Raw genomic sequence first — 21153 nt, forward strand, 5'->3', positions numbered from 1 at the left:
TAAACAAATTATGTAATACGAATAATAAAACGTGTCATAAACGTGTTAAATCGAGTTTAACATATCAATTTTCGATATAATATAATTATTATCGAATTATAAATGAGTTGGCATAATTTTGATATGAATATGAATAAGAATGTAAAACATGTTTAAAGGAAATTTTTTGGTAATTGAATAAACAATGGTTATTTACTTTGTAAATAATTAATTATGATTTATTTAATAATAAAAATAATAATTTTTTTATGAAATGAATTAAAAAAAAGGTAAAATTCTTACCCAATAAAGCCCAACATTTAGAAGATCTCCTAATTGAATGTTCATTCTTTTTTTTATTTTTTTGTTAAATATATATATTCCTTTTGTAAATAATAGTAAAGTGAAACACAATTTTAGTTTAGATTTTTTAGATTAAAAAGAAAGTGGGATTCTGAGCACGGTAAGCTTAGGCAGAGGAAATTTTAAATGGAATGGTGAAATGTGTAGATATCGAAAAGAACGTTAAGGGTAAAAGTACTCTGCCAGACCAACAGCCGCACAAGGAGAAGAAAGCTAGGAGAGCAAAGTGTTTATATACCCAATTAAAGGGAAATTAACATATATGGCCTGTGTAGGTTTGGGTTTCAATTTCTGATAAAAGCCCATTGGACTAGCTTCATTTGTGTAGAAAGAAATATAGATAAAGTCTTGGACTCTATTGAAACACATGGAAGATTAATTAAATACAATAATTTTTCTCTATTTTATTTTTCCTTATTTGTTATTATTTTGTCTTTATCAATCTCTATTTTCCCTTCCTTTCTTGTCTTATATTGTGATCAATTGGTCCTAGGGATTGGGATTGCTTCTGCTTTCTTTTCTTCTTTCACTTCTTTTCTCAATATTCCACTTCCTTTCTCTTCTTTTCTCGTTCTTTCCCTCTTTATCTATTATTCCTCTCCTTTTGTTTTTTCCCCCAGTCCTCTCTCATCTCTTCTCTTTCTTATTATTCTATTCTCTTCTTCAATTTATTTTTTGACATGCAAAAGCTTGATTTCAAAATGAAGAGGGACAGCTCAAGGATCACAGTTATACGTGCCACTTTATTGGAAACGTATATTAATTAATATTGATAATCTATAAAATATCACTCTCTATGATCAAAACATAATAGTCAAACATAATAAGTATGGCTTGATATGATTAAGGGGTAGCTGCAAGCCATCAATATGATAATCATCCCTTAGCCGCCTGTAAAGCTTTAAATGCGGGTGTTGTGAATCCGACTGATATGATTAAACAGAATATGAGCTAACCGACTAAAAAATGTCCCAAACTATGTAGAACAATGAACATTTTCTCTGCAATTTCCTTATTAAGACAGCCCAAAAAAATTTTGATGAACCAACAATAAGCTCTATTAATTCTTCGATCATCAATCTTGACTTATTGATTTTTTTTGCGAGATTGAACTTTTATCCAAGTGTCTTATTCTGATAAACCCGTTGGATATCAATTCATCAAATATAATATGAGAATATGATGTAGAGCTATAGATCTAAGAAATCAATAATATTTACAAGCAACGTGTAAATAACAATTAAGGTATTCTGCAAGCTATATGGAGAAGCTTCATGCGATTGCTTTTTAAAAGCAAAAAAGAAAAAGTTGCTTTTCACAAGCAAATTCTGTAATAGATAAAGGAATTTACATGGCAGATAAACAAGCAAAAATAGTTCCGGGTTCTGAGATGATTTGAGGGCTTTTTGCAAAATTAGAGTCGGATCTATTTTTATTTTCGAATTTGGGGTTGAGAAAATTTTATTTGCGATTTTGGGGTTTGACTGCCACGTGGCAGCCGAAAAGGACGCCTGGCGCCTCTTTGACAGGCGCCAGAGCCTGGCGCCAGGCTCTTTTTTTTTTTTTTTAAATGTTAAGTGGCGCCAGACAATTGTTTTTTTTTAAATTGTTATTATTATTATTTTTAATTATTAATATATTATAATAAAATATTTATATTATATTTTTTTATTTATATTATATTTTTATAATAATAAATATTTTTTATAATTTTAATATATTAATATTTAAAAAATTTTATTATTAATATTTAAATAAAAAATTACTCAAATTATATTTCAGAATTATAAAATTAATATTATATTGCGATTAGATGGATAAATTTTTTTATTATTTTAATATATTAATACAGTAATTCTGTAATTAAATAGTATCAATATTTTTATATACGTTTAATGTTATTTCATAATTTTATAAAATACTAAGACTAGTTATAAATAATTATTATATTTTAGAAAAATATTTTCAATATGTAATAATATTATAAGAATATTTAGAATTATAATATTATACTACTATTAAATCTGTATAAAATAGCTTTATTAAATTAATTACTTAATTTAGTTATTTTTTATTTTTAATAAATTATAAACAATTCGTATAAAATATTTAAAATTATTATATTATTTTATTTAATAAATTATAAATAATCAAGTGATCGTATATAATATTTAATTATTATTTTTTATTAATTATTTAAATTACATTATTGTTTATAATTATAAAAATAAATAAATAAATATTAATATTTAAAATTATAAAAATTAAATTTACTTTTTATTAACTGCTATTTAGAATTATAGAATATTATTATAGGCTACTTAAATGTTGCATGCGATCACCTGATTGTTTATAATTTATCAAATATAATAAATTTAATTTATTTATTTTGAATTAGATTAATTAATTAATTTTTTAATAAATTATAAATAACTCAATTTTCGTATAATATCTAATAGTAAGATAATATAATAATTATTTATAACTACAATAATTATTTATAACTACGCTTAGTATTTTGTAAAGTTATAAAATAACATTTTGTACTATTTAATTACAGGATTAATGTATTAATATATTAAAATAATAAAAAAATTTATCACTTTATACGATATGATTGAATTATTTTTATACATCTCACCGCAACATAATATCAATTTTATAATTCTGAAATATAATTTCAATAATTTTTTATTTAAATATTAATAATAAAATTTTTTAAATATTAATATATTAAAATTATAAAAAATATTTATTATTATAAAAATATAATATAAATAAAAAAATTAATATAATATAAATATTTTATTATAATATATTAATAATTAAAAATAATAATAAAAATAATTTAAAAAAAAACAATTGTCTGACGCCACTTTAAGTGGCGCCAGACATTTAAAAAAAAAAAATGAGCCTGGCGCCACTTAAAGTGACGCCAGGCTTTGGCGCCTGTTAAAGAGGCGCCAGACGTTCTTTTCGGCTGCCACGTGGCAGTCAAACCCCAAAATCGCAAATAAAATTTTCTCAACCTCAAATTCGGAAATAAAAATAGGCCCGAATTTTGTAAAAAGCCCATGATTTGACCAAATCAGAATAATTTTTCAGGTTTTAGCTCAAGCAAAAACCAGAAGCAAAAGGAACGGGAAAATAAACAGAACAAAAAGCTTCACAAATCACTTCAATAAGGAAAACATAAATTCAGTAAAAACACCGAACTTATGACAGAAGACTGCTCCAAAGTAATGCATCCATCTAGAAATTAACTCGAGGCAAAAGGAATGGGAGATGAGATGGGTTTTCTCTTTTGCAGCCACCATAATTCCGTTCTAGAGACGTTATAGTTTTTTAACGTAGGAGTTTTAGATAAATTGGGAATTTATAAAAGGTAATATTACATTTTATATCTCAATAATATTTAAAATAGATGAGAGACCGTTTAGTCAATTAATTATAATGCGGAGAATAATTTAATATATTTTTAAAAATAATAAAATTATCTAATGAGTTTCATTAGCTTTGAAAAATTAAATAGTTATTTTTTCATAAAAATAAAATAAAACAAGAGTTTGAACAATATGGAACGAAAAATTAAATTTTATTAAAAAACTCTACCTAATTAGGTAAAGGAAGGTAAGTTGCTTCCTGCGTTATAAAGTATGTAAAATTAAAGAGTTTTTGAAAAATTAGTAAATATGGCTAATTAAATAAGACTTATTTTTACGCTTCCAAAAATTTTATACTTCTTTTATTAACTTCTTGAAAAACAATCAAGTCGTAAATGATCTGAAATAGTCTGGTTCAAATTATTTCAAATAACTTTTGAATTCATTTTTCATTTATTTAGAATAGTTAACTCAAATTATTTAATAATTTTATGATACGTATTATATGTAATTCGAAATTACCATAATTTTTTGATATAATCCAATATAAATAAATAGTTCTAAGTAAACAGTTTTAAGCAAACGGTTGATTCTTATTTAATATAATATAGACAATATAAAAATAATATATATATATATTTTATCAAAATAAAAACATACTAGGAAAATTAAAAATTGACCAGACTTAACATTATATAACATAAAGTTCAATCTATAAAAATTCAATTCAAAACTAAACCTAACTAGTCCAAATCAACTCAGGCAAGGCACCGAAAACATGAGGTCTCGGACCACGCAACAGTACTGCCACCAGATTTTTACAGCAAAAACGCATGACGAAATTAACACATGCATCGCAACCTACTGAACCCATCATCAATCATCGCAACACAACCACCACAGAGGAGGGAAACAAAGACCAAAATCTTAGCATTATCTTTAGTTTTTAAACATTATCTTTCCCTTTGCAAATTTTACTGTTTAATTTTTTAAATATTATATTTACTTTTCAAACAATCAATTAAATTTCAAATCACTCTCATTTAATTAACAATAATTCTTTTTAAAAATTATGTTTAACAATTATTTTAGCAAATTCAGTAATTAAAACGTTTATAATAAAATTTTCAATTACGTATTAATTGATATCAAATTCTGTGTTATTTTTTCAATATTTAAAACATAAAGAAGGGAACGTAGTCATCAAAGTAAAACCGTGTTTGTCTTTTAAAAAAATATATTTTTTAAATTTTTGAAAAATCACTTTAAAAAGATGTTTATCTTCTTTACACCGATGGGGAAAAAGATAAAGATGGAAGATGTTTTCCTTTTACATGAAAAAAAGAAAAAGCAATTAAAAAAGAGAGAGCAGAAAAAGCAAGTAATTGCCTAAATAGCTTCGATTTCGGCAGTCTGGCATGGGATTAAGGAAAATGGAGCAGGTACATTACAATTCGACAAATTCCTCGTACAATGTGTTTACGCTTATCCTATTCGCCGATGTTTTTGTCGCCACTCTCTGTCTAAAATCTAAACGTGATCTTCTGTATGTGTCTCTGTGACTGTAGTCACGTGCAGAAGTGTCTCTGTAAGAGATCAGACATCACATGCCATTTTCCTCATAAATTGCCATTTCATATCAGAAGTTCAGAACCCGCAAATAATAAACACACCGCAACAATTTCTTTTAAAATAGTAATTTTAAGTACAAAAATAAATTAAATTGTTAAAAAATTATTCATATTAAATTTATATACACTCAATTACTAAATAATTTTAAAAATAAAATTTATTATAATTTTAGCAATTTATTATTTATTTATTAATGATACATGTATATCCAAATATATGTAAAAATTTGCTTCTAACATAAATTCTTGACATTATTTATTTTAAGAGCTTTATTATTTTTAGTTAATAATTAATGAGGTTTAAAAAACGCATTTTTTATATGAAAATTTATTTTATAATAATTAATTATAAAAAAATATGTGTATTTAAAATAAAAAATTATTATAAACATATCCCTTCTTATACATAATGCATGAAAAACAATGTTTTTATCACTTTGTATTTGTTTTAATTAAATATAAAAAGCCCAATTCAGACCGTAACTGATCAGACCCATCGAAATCAAACCGGAACAAGCATACAGATTATGCATAAAACTAAAAGCAAAATCCTATTCATAGACAATTTTTTTTTTTTAAAAAAAAAAAAAAAAGGGGCAAAGTCCGCATAAAGGACCCAAATCCGAGTTGGTTGGCATCCACCTAGTCTGACATTTCAATAATTACATGAACAAATTATGGAGAAGAAAATGACCCAAAAGAAAAAGGCAAGGGTCCTCTACGTGTAATCTGTGTATGCTTCCTTTGGCATATTGCCGCTCCCTCTTCTTCGTAAAATGACTCTTCACTCCTAATTTTTCTATGGGCATATAGCCTAAGGCCTTTTTTTTTTTTTTTTTATTTTTATTAAAGGTAAGTAATTTGGAGTAATATGATTTTCTAGTACGTGTAAAAATTATTTTTTATTAAAATAAATTTAATTTATTTTAAAAAATAATTTTAAGGACAAATAATATAGTTTATAAAATTATATAAAAGGTAAAATTTTATTTCAATAAATTTATTTATATATAATATTTATTTCTAAAAATTAAATTAGTGTTTATATAAATTTATCACCAATTACATTTAAAATATAGTAGTAAAAAAGATAAATATTTATTTGTCTCTATATTTAAATAAATAATTTTTTAAAATAAAATTTTATATTCTAATATAATAATTTTAATGTACTTCAAATTAATTTATTTAAATTATTATTAATAAGTTTTACTTTCTTAATTAAGTGAAGTAAAATTTATAAATTTATCTTTTAATTTATTAAATTCTAAATCATATTATATTATTATTATCTTTTAAAACTTAAAAATAAATTTATTTTTTGAAAAATTATTTTATAAATTAAATATACTTTTCTCATATATTATGAAAAGTAAATTTTTTAAAAATAAATTTTCTGAAAAATATATTTTAAAAAAAATAAATCATGTAAATTAAATAAAGTTTAAGTTTCTTTGAAATACATTCTTATTGGCTACTTGCTTTTGATTATGTAATATATAAATTTTTGTTTTAAAATATTGAAAATAATAAAATTATTTTTATTTTTATTTTTAACAGCAGAATTGTATTACATAGCTCAGTGAACATAGCAAAGTACAACCGGAGCAATTCAAAGTCTTGACCCAAATAGAATAATCTAAACTATCTCAACCCAAGCAAATTCAAAATATATAGAAAAACAACCCAAAAGTCCAGTCTCCATCTCATTCCAAAAGCTTGAAAACCATCGAACCAAAATCGAGGCACTATCTTTGTTTTCCTGGATCACCAGCAACTGATAAAGACTAAAAGAAGCATTACCCTTGACCGAGCAAAAGATCAGAAGGGTATTTTAGTATTTGCGCGGTCAAAGGGTAAATGAAAAACGGCACCTTAAAAGTGTGCGAGGTCTTCCTACCAACTCCTCTATAAGAGCAAACTCCAGGTCCCTTGTTTTCCCAAGCTTGTTTCTTTAACCAGAGAGCTCCGATGGCTGCTCCTAAGCCTCCTATGTTCTTCTCTACCATTACTGTTACTCTACTGATCCTGTTCCAAGCTACCCCACATGGAGTTCAAGGTCTCATTTTAACCCTAGTCAACAACTGTCCCTTCACCGTCTACCCAGCTATCCAGCCCAACTCCGGCCACCCAGTCCTCGAGAAAGGAGGCTTTCCCCTCCCCACTCTCACCCACCGCTCCTTCCCAGCCCCTAATCAGCACTGGTCAGGAAGGATCTGGGCTCGCACTGACTGCACACACGCCAACGGCAAGTTCTACTGCGCAACAGGGGATTGCAACCACCAACTAGAGTGCAATGGTCTCGGTGGCGCCAGCCCAGCTACTCTCGCGCAGTTCAGCCTCCACCATGGTCACAAAGACTTCTCCTCCTACGGTGTCTCTCTCGTTGATGGGTTCAACGTCCCCATGACAATAACCCCACACGAAGGCACAGGAGTGTGTCCAGTTGTCGGATGCAGGGCGAATCTACTAGCAACGTGCCCGGAGAAGCTGCAGTTGAGGTACCCGGCGGGTCATGGTCGCGTGGTTGCGTGTAAGAGTGGGTGCGAGGCGTTTGGGACGGACGAGCTGTGTTGCAGGAACCATTACAATAGCCCACAGACGTGTAGGGCGTCGAGTTTCTCAGAGTTTTTCAAGCACGCATGTCCTGCCACGTTCACTTACGCCCATGACAGTCCTTCTCTTATGCATGAGTGCTCGTCGCCACGTGAGCTTAAAGTTATATTCTGCCACTAAAGCATCCTGGTATTTAATGTTAATAATTAACGGTTTTATTGGTGGCTTTTGTCTGCTATGGAAGTGTTTTGAGAGTTAAGAACAAGTGTGTGTTTGTCTGAGAGAGGGAGGAGATTGATGTGGTAATTAATGTAATGTTTGGGATTCTATTTAATCACTGCATGTTTAAGTTTTTAAATAACCACTTCTTGTTTGTTTTTATCATTTTCTTGTTTTTAAAGAATTGAAGCTGATAACTAATCTGACATACCACATCCCCTCCCTCACCTAAATTTCTCTAGATTTTGAAAAAAGAATTTATTAATTAATTTAGTTAATTTCAAAGAAAAATTTAAAATATTTTCAATATGAAATAAGAGGGGTAATACAAAATACAGTGTCCTTGACGAGAATCTGTGCAGTGCACCGTGGAGTACCGATGTGTCAAAATGTGAAACCGACAGCTCTGCTTTCGCGATAATGTCCCTTCTTTCTCGGTGTGCGTATCACGTGACGATGTCCTTTGTTTTCCCTTTCACGCCTCTCTTGCTAATTACTAAGAAGTGGGACACCAGCTGCTTGGTACCTTGGGTCACTGGTTAATGATTCCGTCAGACTTATTATGGGTGGGGCGAGTTTTAGCTGTGCTTGACCTGAATTTTAATAAAATAGTTTTCAAACATGAAAATCAATCGAATATTTTTTTTTTCTGCCTGCAAATGTGATTACATTTGAAGGCTCATAAAAGCAAAAGTCTAGGACAATGAGAGAAAGAAAACTCAATTTTGGAAGGTTCAGCTCAACAACGCAATCTGATTAAATTAAACTAAACTAAAATCAATCTAAAGTCTACCCAGATGGAATTCAACCAAAAGTCGAATCGCTTTTGTCTACTCCGATAAAACATCGTTGAAACCTCATCTGCCATAAAAAAATAAGCTCAAAACCTATATCTACAACCCCATTCCGCGAAGGAGAGGGAGCTCACAGCCAAGCAAAGGAGGCTCCGCGAAGGAGAGGGAGCTCACAGCCAAGCAAAGGAGGCTCTCCACGGGAGAACAGAAAAAGACCGATGAAAACGGTAAAAGAAGAACTCAAGAAAAACTATTTCTCTTCAAAATTATTATAGTATTATTATTTTTTTTTTAAAGTGTCTTATTTGTTATTTATACTCATTATTTATTATTAGTGAAAATAAAAAATTCAAAATTTTATTATTGTCCTCAGCCCGCCATTTCAATAACCCACGTCTTCTCTTCTCAATACTCCAGTTCATCGGTGAGAATAGAAAATTTCAAATTTTATTTAATTTTGTAACCTCTATTTATTTCAAAAAAATAACCAATATTTTAAAAAATTATAAAAATAATATTTTTAATAAAATAATTTATTTTTTATTTATAATTTTAATTTAAACCCACGTCTTCCCTTCTCAATACTCCCGTTAATTGATGAGAATAAAAAAATTTTAATTTTATTTAATTTTTAACCTCTATTTATTTTAAAAAAATAATTTATATTTAAAAAATAATATTTTTAATAAAATAATTTATTTTTTATTTATAATTTTAATTTAAAAAATAAAAATATTAAACTTAATTTTTTATAAAAAAATATAAATTAAACACTAAAAATATGAAAAATATTTTTTATGAAAAAATTAAATTTTAATCAAAAGTGACAAAATTCAACGTTACATTGATTAGAAAAATAAATATTTTGGTCCAGTAATTTTATTATGAAAATTAATGAGATTTTTAGTTATATTTAATTATTTTCAATTCAATTAAAAATTAATAAAAAGATAAATTTAAAATTCATTAAAAATCAACATACACAAGATGCAAAATCAATGGATCTCAATTGCATTTTTTATGCAAAACTTTTTCTTTGGGTTTGGGAGATTTTAAAGCTAAGCCCAAATAATAGATTTGATATATATATATAAAGAAAATTCTATCATTTACGTATGTTTGCTATTACAGTCTATATTAATTTTATTATCAATGAAATAATAAAATTTTTATATTATTTTAAATATATTTTATTATTATTTTTATTATTAAAAATTAATAAAATTATACATCATCTAACACGTTATTTTACCACGTACAATTGATAAAAATTTAAAATTTTAAAAATTAATTGATAAATTTTTAATTTTTAAAATATAATTCTAAATTTCTTAAATTTAGAAATGTTATCCATCCTTTTAAAATTAATATTTTTTAATTAATATTTTTATTATTATTAAGTTTTACAAATAATTTAGAAATATCAATTTATTTTAATTTAATTTCGAATTAACTCAACTTTTTCAAAGTTTTTTTTTTCACAAATTCACCTAATTATTATTGTAGTTTAAAAAAATACACAATTTATAAAAATAGTGTTGAAAATTAAAAAAACTATTTAAAAAATATGTTGAAAGAGAAATAGTTATAACTATTTAATTATTTTATATTATTAAAACTAAATCATGTGAAATATAATTCTAAATTAATTTTAAATATTTTATAATTATTGTATGCAATAAAATTCTTCTTTTGAAAATAATAAAAAAAGTAAACGTATGAAATAAATTTAAAAATAATTAAATATTATTTTGATCAAGATAGGATCAAAATTAATCTTTATTTATTCCTGAGATATTGATAAAACTAATAACATAAACTTAATTTTTAAATATAATTAATAATAAAATTTAATATTCTTAAAATTATAAAATTACTTTTTGCATAAAAAATTTATAGAATTTAATCTCAGATTTAATTACCAAAAAGCCTGAATGTTTTTTTAAAGTTATATTTGACTTTAAATTTTAAAAATTTATTAATTAAATTTTAAATTTTATGGATTATATTCTAAATTTTATTAAATGACATCATAATTTCATTAAAAATAAGCATTTAAAGTAATATATAAATTTAGAATTTAATTAGTCATAAAATTAATATAGGTTGTTAATTGTAAATAAAATATATTTTATAATATTATAAAAATAGGCAGCAGGCTTTCTCATTTGGAAGATTTTTTTACCTATTACTTAATTTTTTTTCTTTTAAAAATTGCCATCAGTTTGATTGGAGGCAGAATCTGTCGCTTACGCAATAAGTTAAGATGAGATGTTAAGTTTTTGTTGATGAAAATATCATATAACTCATTTTTTTTTTAAGGCAAAGAGAATTTTCAAACTGCACTTATCATTTGGGTCCACTGGTTGGCCCATTAGGCAATGCCTTTATCATCTGCACTCATTATTTACTTCATCCTTGTTATTGTATTATTCAGTTAAATTTTGGTGTTTGAATTTCTAATTTTTCAATGAAATTTCTATTAATATCTAAAATCTCGAAACCAAAAATTTAAAAGAGTAAAATAAAATTTGTAAAAAAGAATTATATATATATATATATATATATAAATTTTAAGTTTGACCATCGAATCTCGAGATTTGGTCTTTGAAGATGCTTATTACAACACATATGTGAATAACATCTAACTCGAAATGGAGAAGAGTTTCTCTTCACTTTGGATAGAGGTAAGCTCTAGCAAAAATTTTCTTTGTCCCCTTCAAATTTATATTGAATCAACTGATCTTTTAAAGAAATCAAACCTTATTTTGAAGTTTTGGCTTGGGCTCTTAAAGTTTTGCACCATGAGCTCTTTTCATAAATTCTTCTCTTTCTTCTCTTTTCAAATCTATTGTTTGTATTGTCCCTTCAAGAGGTAAGTTTGTGTTTTCAAATTTTCGGTTGTTTTGGATTACTATATGAGATTATATGTTGCTTGGGGGTTGTTTGTTTGAAATGCATGCATGTTTCAAGTTCTCTTGAAGTTGGGGTTGATGAATGAGAAGATTTTTGGTTTTGAGAAATGCATGTTGAAGTTTAGGCTAAATTGGAGTGGTGTTATGTGTTCTAAGTTGATAATGTATGGTATCCAACTCTTGTATGAATTGTTAGTGTTGAAACTGCATCGTTTTTAGATTATATGTTTGAAACTGTGTCGTTTCCTTTATATTCTTTCCATTGTAATAGGGCTGTAATTGGCACGAGAAGTGCACGTGTAATTGTCTGAATACATAAGGAAGCAGGATGCTTCTAGACCCAGTCTGTAACGTCATTTTCTTTCTGAAATAAGAATTCAAAAGCTTTTTTCTCTCTCTCTCGCACATGGTATCAGAGCCTTGTTTCGGCTCACGACGGCGCGTCAATGGTTGTATGAGTGAGATCTAGAGGTTTTCTGAGAGATCTGATGGCGACGGAGCGAGGGAACAGTAGCAAGGAACAGAAGGCAACGGGTGCACCGGAAAGACCACAAGGCGTGACCCAAGGAATGGGAGATCCTTTGAGTCTCCAAGCTTCTGATCATCCAGGTATGAGTCTAGTCTCAGCCCCTCTTATAGGGACAAACTTTAAATCATGGACCAGAGCGATTAAAATCGCCCTGGGTGCCAAGATGAAACTAGGGTTTGTCGAAGGAACAATTTTGGCACCTAGTAAAGAGTCTGAGGGTTACGAACAATGGAAGAGATGTGACTTCATGGTCACATCCTGGATCCTTAACTCCATCTCCAAGGAACTGGTGGATGGTTTTATATACACTGCTTCAGCCAGAGATCTCTGGTTAGAAATATGTGAAAGGTTTGGAGAATGTAATGGCCCTATGATATATGAATTACACAGAAAAATTTCTCTGATGTCTCAAGAGAATGCCCCTGTTGCTGTCTACTTTACTAAGCTAAAGAGACTTTGGGATGAGTTAGGATGTATGGAGACCCTCCCTACCTGTACATGTGGAGCCTTTAGGGCTATAGCAGAAATAACCAACAGAAACAGACTCATGCAGTTTCTGATGGGACTAAACGAGTCTTTTGGGTCTGTAAGGGACCAAGTATTGGGAATGGATCCCTTACCAACAGTGAATAAGGCCTACTCAATGGTGGTGAAATTTGAGTCTCAGAGGGAGATTTTGGGAGCCATGAGTGACAACTCTGAATCCCTTGTGTTACTGAACAAAACCTACACTCAAAGTCAGGCCAGACCAAGAAAGCCTGACAACAAGAAGGGACATTGTACCTTCTGTAATATGAATGGGCACACTAAGGAGGGGTGTTTTAGACTGATTGGATACCCTGATTGGTTCAAGTCAAAGAACAAAAGTGGGACACAAGGTGTAAAAGGATATGGAAACACCAAAATTATGGCTGCTGTAGAACAAAATAGGCCTGAAGAGGACAGCCCTCTTGACTATACTGATACATCAAGTAAGATAAATGAACTGACATCCATGTTGACCTCCCTAAAGCAAGAAGTTTCTCAACTTGTCAAAGGGAAAGGGAGCCTAGCTCCTGGAACATGCCTTGAACCTGAGTCACACTTCATGGACTTTGCAGGTAATCCTAAACTCCATAAAACTTGTTATGCACAATTGGACACTGATGATAGCTGGATCCTAGACACTGGAGCCACTAATCACATGTGCTCAAACAGCAGTTTGTTTATCACTTCACAAACACTACACAAGCACATATCTGTTTGCTTTCCAGATGGGAACACAACACAGGTTACCCAATCTGGAAGACTAAACCTTTTTGGAAAATTACTTCTGAATAATGTTCTGTATATTCCTCATTTTCAATACAATCTGATATCCATTAGTCAATTGATGAATAGTCTTGGATATTGTATTGTGATATGCCATCATTATTGTATTATACAGGACCCTCTGAATAAGAAGGTGGTGGCCATAGGAAAGAAACAAAGAGATCTATTCAGACTGAATAAGATGAGTTTCTGTCAAACTGAGATTAGACATTGCCTAATTCAAATCATGAACTTAGATGCTAATCTTCACAACATTGTAAATGCCATGATTCCTATATCTGATTCGAATAAAAGAAACTTTGTGCAATGTGCAAGGATACACAATTATACTGTGAGCATGAATGACATACATGATAGACTAGGGCATGCATCTGTTAACAAACTCAAACATATCAAGGGCATAAACATCAGTGATAATGCTATGACTTGCTGCCCCACCTGCCCTCTTGCTAAGCAAGCTAGATTACCCTTTCCTAGAAGTCATACTCTAGCTTCAAGGCCTTTTGAATTGATCCATATTGACATATGGGGACCTTATAAGACCAGCTCAATCACTGGAGCTAGATTATTCCTCACCATTGTTGATGACTACAGTAGGGCCGTATGGACCTTTATGATGCACTTAAAAGGCCAAACTTTTGGTCTCATTGAACACTTTATTCATATGGTAGAGAATCAATTCAACACTACCATTAAGACCATTAGAACTGATAATGGAAGGGAATTTTTAAGCCATGCTTATAACTCTCTTCTTGCTAGTAAGGGGATTATACACCAGAAATCTTGTCCATACACTCCCCAGCAGAATGGAGTGGTGGAAAGGAAACACAGACACATACTTGACACTGCTAGAGCCTTGAAAATGCAATCCCAAATCCCATTCCTTATAGATCTGGTCATACCAATGATGACTCTCAGAAAAGTCCCTCTGTTAGAAGGACTCAAAGACATAGACAGACTCCTGTTTGGATGCAGGATTATGTAAATTCTTTGTACACATCTTCTATGTCCTTTCATCCATCACATAAGTCTTATATTTGCAATGTCAATAAGGTTTATGAACCTTGCACATATTCTCAAGCATCCAAAGATGCTCATTGGGTTGAGGCCATGAAGCAAGAGCTTCAGGCCTTGGAAACCAATAATACTTGGATACTCACCACTTTGCCTAAGAATAAGAAGGCAATAGGATGCAAATGGGTTTACAAAGTTAAATTTAAACCCAATGGTGACGTAGAAAGGTATAAAGCCCGATTGGTAGCCAAAGGCTACAATCAAATAGAAGGGCTGGACTATAAAGACAGGTTTTCACCTGTAGCAAAGCTTACCACTGTGAGAATTCTCATCGTTATGGCCACCTCTAAACAGTGGCCAATATTTCAGTTGGACATTAACAATGCCTTCCTTCATGGGTATCTAAATGAAGAGGTGTACATGACACCACCTCAGGGCTATCACAAAGCCCAACCAGGGGAAGTTTGCTTGCTTAAAAGGTCCTTATATGGGCTTAAACAAGCCTCCAGGCAATGGAACATTGAATTTACTAATTTTCAAAAAAATTTAGGCTTTGTTCAATCTCCTCATGACCACTGCCTCTTTACACAACACACTGGCAGTTTGATTCTGATTCTACTTGTGTATGTTGATGATGTCATTTTAACTGGAAACTCTATCGATGCTATAAACAAGTGCAAGCTTGCATTAGACTCAAAGTTCACTATCAAAGACTTGGGACCTATGAAATATTTTTTGGGGCTGGAGATTGCTAGATCTTCTCAAGCAACTATTCTCAGCCAAACTAAATACATTTCAGATGTGTTAAAGGATGTTGGAATGTTTTACTGTAAACCAGTCTCCTGTCCTCTACCTCAAGGATTACATTTAACTCCTGATTCAGGAGAAATTCTTGATGAGCCTGACATGTACCGAAGGCTCCTTGGGAGGCTTCTTTATATTAACCTTACAAGGCCTGATATATGCTATGCCGTGCAGCACTTAAGTCAATTTATGAGCATGCCACGAAAGCCTCATTGGGAGGCTGCTTTACATGTGTTTCGTTATCTCAAGGGCACCCTTTATCAAGGGCTTCATTACCCTGTGAGCAATGATTTATGCTTGAATGCCTATTGTGACTCTGATTGGGCTGCCTGTACTTATTCAAGGAAGTCTCTATCCGGATATTGCATATACTTGGGTCCTTGTCTCATATCTTGGAAGACTAAGAAACAAACCACTGTTTCTAAGTCTTCAGCTGAGGCTGAATATCGTGCAATGGCTAACACTGTCTGTGAGTTGCTTTGGATTAGCTATGTTTTGCAAGACTTGCAGGTTGCCATCCAGCTGCCCATTCCACTGCATTGTGACAGCAAGGCAGCAATGCACATTGCAGCTAACCCGGTATTTCATGAGCGCACGAAGCATATTGAAATAGATTGCCATATCGTCCGGGACCAACTCCAACAAGGCTTCATTCTTCCTAGTCATCTCCCCACTCAAGAACAATTGGCAGACATCTTTACGAAAGCACTGCCTGCATCTCGCCATGACAGTCTTACTGGCAAGTTGAATTTACTGCCTCTACCAGCTTCAACTTGAGGAGGGGGTGTTGAAACTGCATTGTTTTTAGATTATATGTTTGAAACTGTGTCGTTTCCTTTATATTCTTTCCATTGTAATAGGGCTGTAATTGGCACGAGAAGTGCACGTGTAATTATCTGAATACATAAGGAAGCAGGATGCTTCTAGACCCAGTCTGTAACGTCATTTTCTTTCTGAAATAAGAATTCAAAAGCTTTTTTCTCTCTCTCTCGCACAGTTAGTTAAGTTTTTTGGAGCTCTTTACAGAAAGCATAATCAGACTTGGGCATGAAGCCAAAATCCAGGTTTGGTAGTCGAAGGTCCTTTCAGCTATCGAACCTACACTTAAGGCAACCATCTTTGACTGCCATAAGTGCTTTTGAAAGATGGGACTTTCGTATCTGTAGGGGACTTTAGGCCATTAAATCTACCGCAAAAAATCATTCGTTCAGTCATTTCTAGTATGTTTTCTGTTATGCTTTTATGAATTCTTTAAGGGTAGTCTTAAGAGTCGTAAAAATTATGTTTAGTGTCTCATTAAAATACATCTATATAGAATCGGATTTAGTAGACCATAAAGTCTAGCTGTGAGGTAACTGCTATATAGTGGGACTTATGTCTGCAAGAGATGAGTAGAACTAAATTAAACACATATTTAATCGAATATTATATTTTGAGCATACTCATATCATCATGAATGCTATGTATATTGAATATGTTGTGCTGCATTAGGTTTACGAATATAATGCATTGCATATTTAATTATTATTGTGGATAAATATTAGAATATTATATTTTAAGCATACTCATGCATCATGAATGACATGCATATTGAATAGTGTGTGTTGTATTAGGTTTACGAATATAATGCATTGCATATTTAATTATTATTGTGGATAAATATTGGATAACTCACTAGCCCTTCTATTATGATACAATATATTTATATATGACGGATATGAAAATTCAGGTTGAGACCCATTCTACGCCTCTAACACTATGGATATATTATGTTAAAAGAAAGTTCTGAGTAATACCCGTTGTGGACTGGGCACTATTAGATTTTATGGAGGGTTACTGGTAATAAATGCATCTTATTGTGATTTATTTGTATTATGACGTATATATGTAAGCATATGTTTTATTAAATTATTTTATGCCATATATATATTTACTAAGCTATAGTAGCTTATCCTTTTCCCCTAATCTCAGGTCTGTAAAATCAAAAATAGGTTGAAAGTTCAGCATATTCCTTAGTTATAGTTCTTTGTATAATAGTTTAGTTGTGGACATATAATATTATCATGGTTTAGTATTGTATTGTGTCTGAAAATTCTCTTATGATCCTTGTCGATGATCTTAATTGGTAAAAGTTTTAAGTTTCATGTTATATTTGAACGAAACTATAGTATGTAATGATGATTATACTGGAACACTTGATGAGGGTTTTGAGGTATATTTATATTTATAGTTGTGTATGTATGCACATATCAAGTTTGATTCATGTTATGGTTATATATTATATTTTTAAGATTATCTTGGGATTATATTAGATATAACAGATATATAATAGGCTTATTATAGGTTATGGTGATTTTAAGTTGATCTGAATTCTAGTGTCGGTAGTTGTCCGATTTTCGGATTGTTAAAGTCATTATACTAAAACTAAGATTGTGAGGCCTAATATGAGAGTTGTTTCTCGTGGATATTTTTTTTTGTAATTGTGTTGCTTACTTCTTTGTTGTTGGTGGGCTTCCTTCTTTGACGAGACCATCAACTAGTGATTGCATGTAGGCCAAATTTAAAAGAGGCAATAGATGAAGGTTTGGTTATTGTTTACAAGGGTTTGTAGAGCCATAAATGGAGGAATAATCTTTTTCTCGGATTATGGATGATTTCATCTATCTCTAGGACATTAACAACGACTAATGCTTTATATAGTTTGATTTGATCACTAATAAGTTGTGCCATATCCTCTGTCTAGGCTGGCTCACCATGATGTTTGTCCTTGCTATATTTTGTATTTAGATCTACTCATCATTTAGGTTTTGGATTGTTGTATAGAGCTCTATTTTGGTGCTTTTCATGCCTCAGTTACTTGACACCTTGCCTCGGTTGCTCAAGATGTTGCTATGATGAGATGGAGGCTACTAGACTATTGTAGGTGAAGGGTGACTATGAGAGATGGAGTTTTCATATAGTTGTAGGAGATAGATAGTGATCCTCTAGTTTTTAGACCCTTCTTTTATATCATAATTGGGTATAGCCTTAGAGGTTTTATATTGGGTTTTTAGGTCTTTTGGATTCTGGGTTAGAATAATATAGACTTCTTTTGGAACATCGTGCCTTATTGTGGGGTTTGTATATATACCATGTTATATATTGGAACTCTAGCCTTTCTAATAGTTAACTTTACTTTGGCAAAAAACAAACAAACAAAGATTCTAATCCTTTAGAAATAATGAACAACATACTTATTGAATTAGACATCAAATTAGGACTATATAGAAAAAAGAAAAACTTAAGGTGGAAACTATTTTGCTTTACTGTTGTCGGCATCGGGCCTTTTTGCCTTTGGGTAAGGTGTGCCCCAAATTTATATAGTTTTCTTAATTGTTTGTTTGTGTGTATTTTGTTTATATTGAGGTTGGTTTTGAAAAGTGATTTTGATTTTGATTGAATCGTTCACTTGATATCAGTGAAATGGAAATTAATGAATTTTTTGTATCGAAACTAAGTTTGGTTTCTTGGGCTTTCCAAATATAAATACTGAAATTATTGTGACTGATATTTTTTTATTTGGTAACTGTCAGCGGCGATCTTCATTGCATGTGACGGTAATATTGACCTTCTGTATTTAAGAGTTCATCTAAGTTTTGGCAATTCATACTTTATATTTATGATTTGATTTAATTTTTTTTATTGCATGTAAAGATTTGATTGTTATTTTATTTTTAACTCGTTGGCTATACTAAAATGCAATATTGGTTTAAAAAAATTAGTTTGATTGGAAAATTTTTTTATTGTACGAGATTGAATGTTATAAATGGATTTGTTATTTTTATTTATTATTTTATTGTATAATATAAATAATTTAAAATTAAAATTAAAATAAATATATTAAAGTGGAAAAATAACGAGATAATGTACACGAGATTTATGATGTGCTGTAGATCGTAGATAGCTCGTAAGTCATTTGTTTGTGTCCCCCGGTGTCGGAGGCACGTGGAATGGCTTTTGATTGTGTGCGACTTCAGTATTCAAAACATGATCCATGGGTCCAGTTGGAGTTTGACACGTAAGAAACTTCGGCTTTGACAGTTGCCTTGTTAAGGTAAGATTCTATGACCTGCCTCTATGCTGTGCTGCTGATATCAACCCTTTAGATTTTGCGATCAGTTACAGATTTGGATTTGATGGAAAGACCCAAAGAGAGTATAATTTTCTGCGTGGGAACGGCCCACGGAATTATAGCAAATGTCTATGGGTTGATCAGGGATTTCGGAACTTACAATTCTGCCAAATATTGGATGTGCAAATCGTAAATTTAACATTATTATTTTTTTTTAGAATTAATAAAAAATGAAATTCTTTATAAATTTTTTATATTACAATAAATGTATTTTATCATTTGACTAAATTTAAAAATTTACAAAGAAAAAAATATTTTTACAGAATAAGCTGGATAATTGCAGCCTACAAAGCTACATGACTATAATTTTATTAATGTATGAAATGTTTAAAATGTTCTTATCTGTAATTATTTTCATAATTTTAAAATATAATAATTATTTAGACTTTATTTATTTTATATTTTTTAAAAATATTTTTTTTTATATTTTTTAATGTTATAAAACACTCAAAAAATTTAATTAACGAAAAATATTTTTCTAATCAAATAAAAAAATAAATCATTTAAAAAATTTTTTTTTTTGAAATCCTTATTAAAAAATATATATAAATTTATTAATAAATTTTATTTTTAAACTAAAATTAAATAATAAAAAATAAATTATTCTGTTATAATATAAATTATTTTCTTTAAATAAACGATATTTTAGTTTTATAATAGAAAAAGACGGTTTAAATAATTAATATTTTAAAATAATATAATTTCACTAAATTATAGGAATTAAATAATAATTCACCCACAACTTATTTCAAATTTTTTAAAGAGTTGAAATTTAAAATCTTTTAATACTGGATTAATATCATAACAAATGGCAGAAAATAGTTTATTTTTAAAAAATATTTTTTCACAAATAAATTGTTTCTTTCAATCAAACTCAAATTAATTCAATATTACATAAACGTAAATAACAAAATCCAAACTAGCTCAAAACTCTTTAATAATTTTTTTTAATTTATAAATTTCACAAAGAAAATTATTATTTAATTTCTGTAATATAAATAAATATATTGTTAATTTATTTATTTTTAAAAATATATTAAAATATTTTAAAATTTATTAATTAATTTATGTCATTAGATTTTTAAGTTAATGTTATAGTCTTTCACACTAAAAATTTTTTTTCCTAAGATTATCATTAAGTGAATAACTGAAATAATTAAATGCATTTTAAATTTTTATTTAATCTCTAATAATGAAATTAATAGAAAATTTTAAAAAAATATTTTAATATATTTTTTATAATAAAAAAATTAATTAATAAATTTCATAGTAACATAAACATTAAATAATAAACTCGTTGGATCTTATCATCATCAAGAAATTTTGTGCATGGGAAAGCTTAGCAGGTTCGCTCCAGCATAGCTCGGTTCGAGATTATTCTATATTATTTTAAAATTATTATTTATTTATTTTTTAAAATTATAATTATATATAAATTAATTATTATAACTCTATTTAATTTTATTTAATTAAAAAAAATTAAA

The 21153-nt window shown here is 29.4% G+C and overlaps 1 protein-coding gene across 1 annotated transcript; it reads left to right on the top strand.

The window, feature by feature from the left end:
- Positions 1-7268: 7268 nt before the first annotated feature.
- LOC110625514 (osmotin-like protein) lies at positions 7269-8296 on the top strand. The gene has a single exon (XM_021771133.2). It carries the CDS (start codon positions 7328-7330, stop codon positions 8090-8092), a length of 765 nt encoding a protein of 254 aa, XP_021626825.1. The 5' UTR covers positions 7269-7327; the 3' UTR covers positions 8093-8296.
- Positions 8297-21153: the final 12857 nt, after the last annotated feature.

Source organism: Manihot esculenta, chromosome 11 (genome assembly GCF_001659605.2).
Source record: "Manihot esculenta cultivar AM560-2 chromosome 11, M.esculenta_v8, whole genome shotgun sequence".
In the NCBI taxonomy this organism is placed as follows: domain Eukaryota; kingdom Viridiplantae; phylum Streptophyta; class Magnoliopsida; order Malpighiales; family Euphorbiaceae; genus Manihot; species Manihot esculenta.

What these genes read in the sequence shown, in the direction of transcription:
- LOC110625514 (XM_021771133.2), top strand. Translation starts at nt 7,328, where the DNA reads ATGGCTGCTCCTAAGCCTCCTATGTTCTTCTCTACCATTACTGTTACT.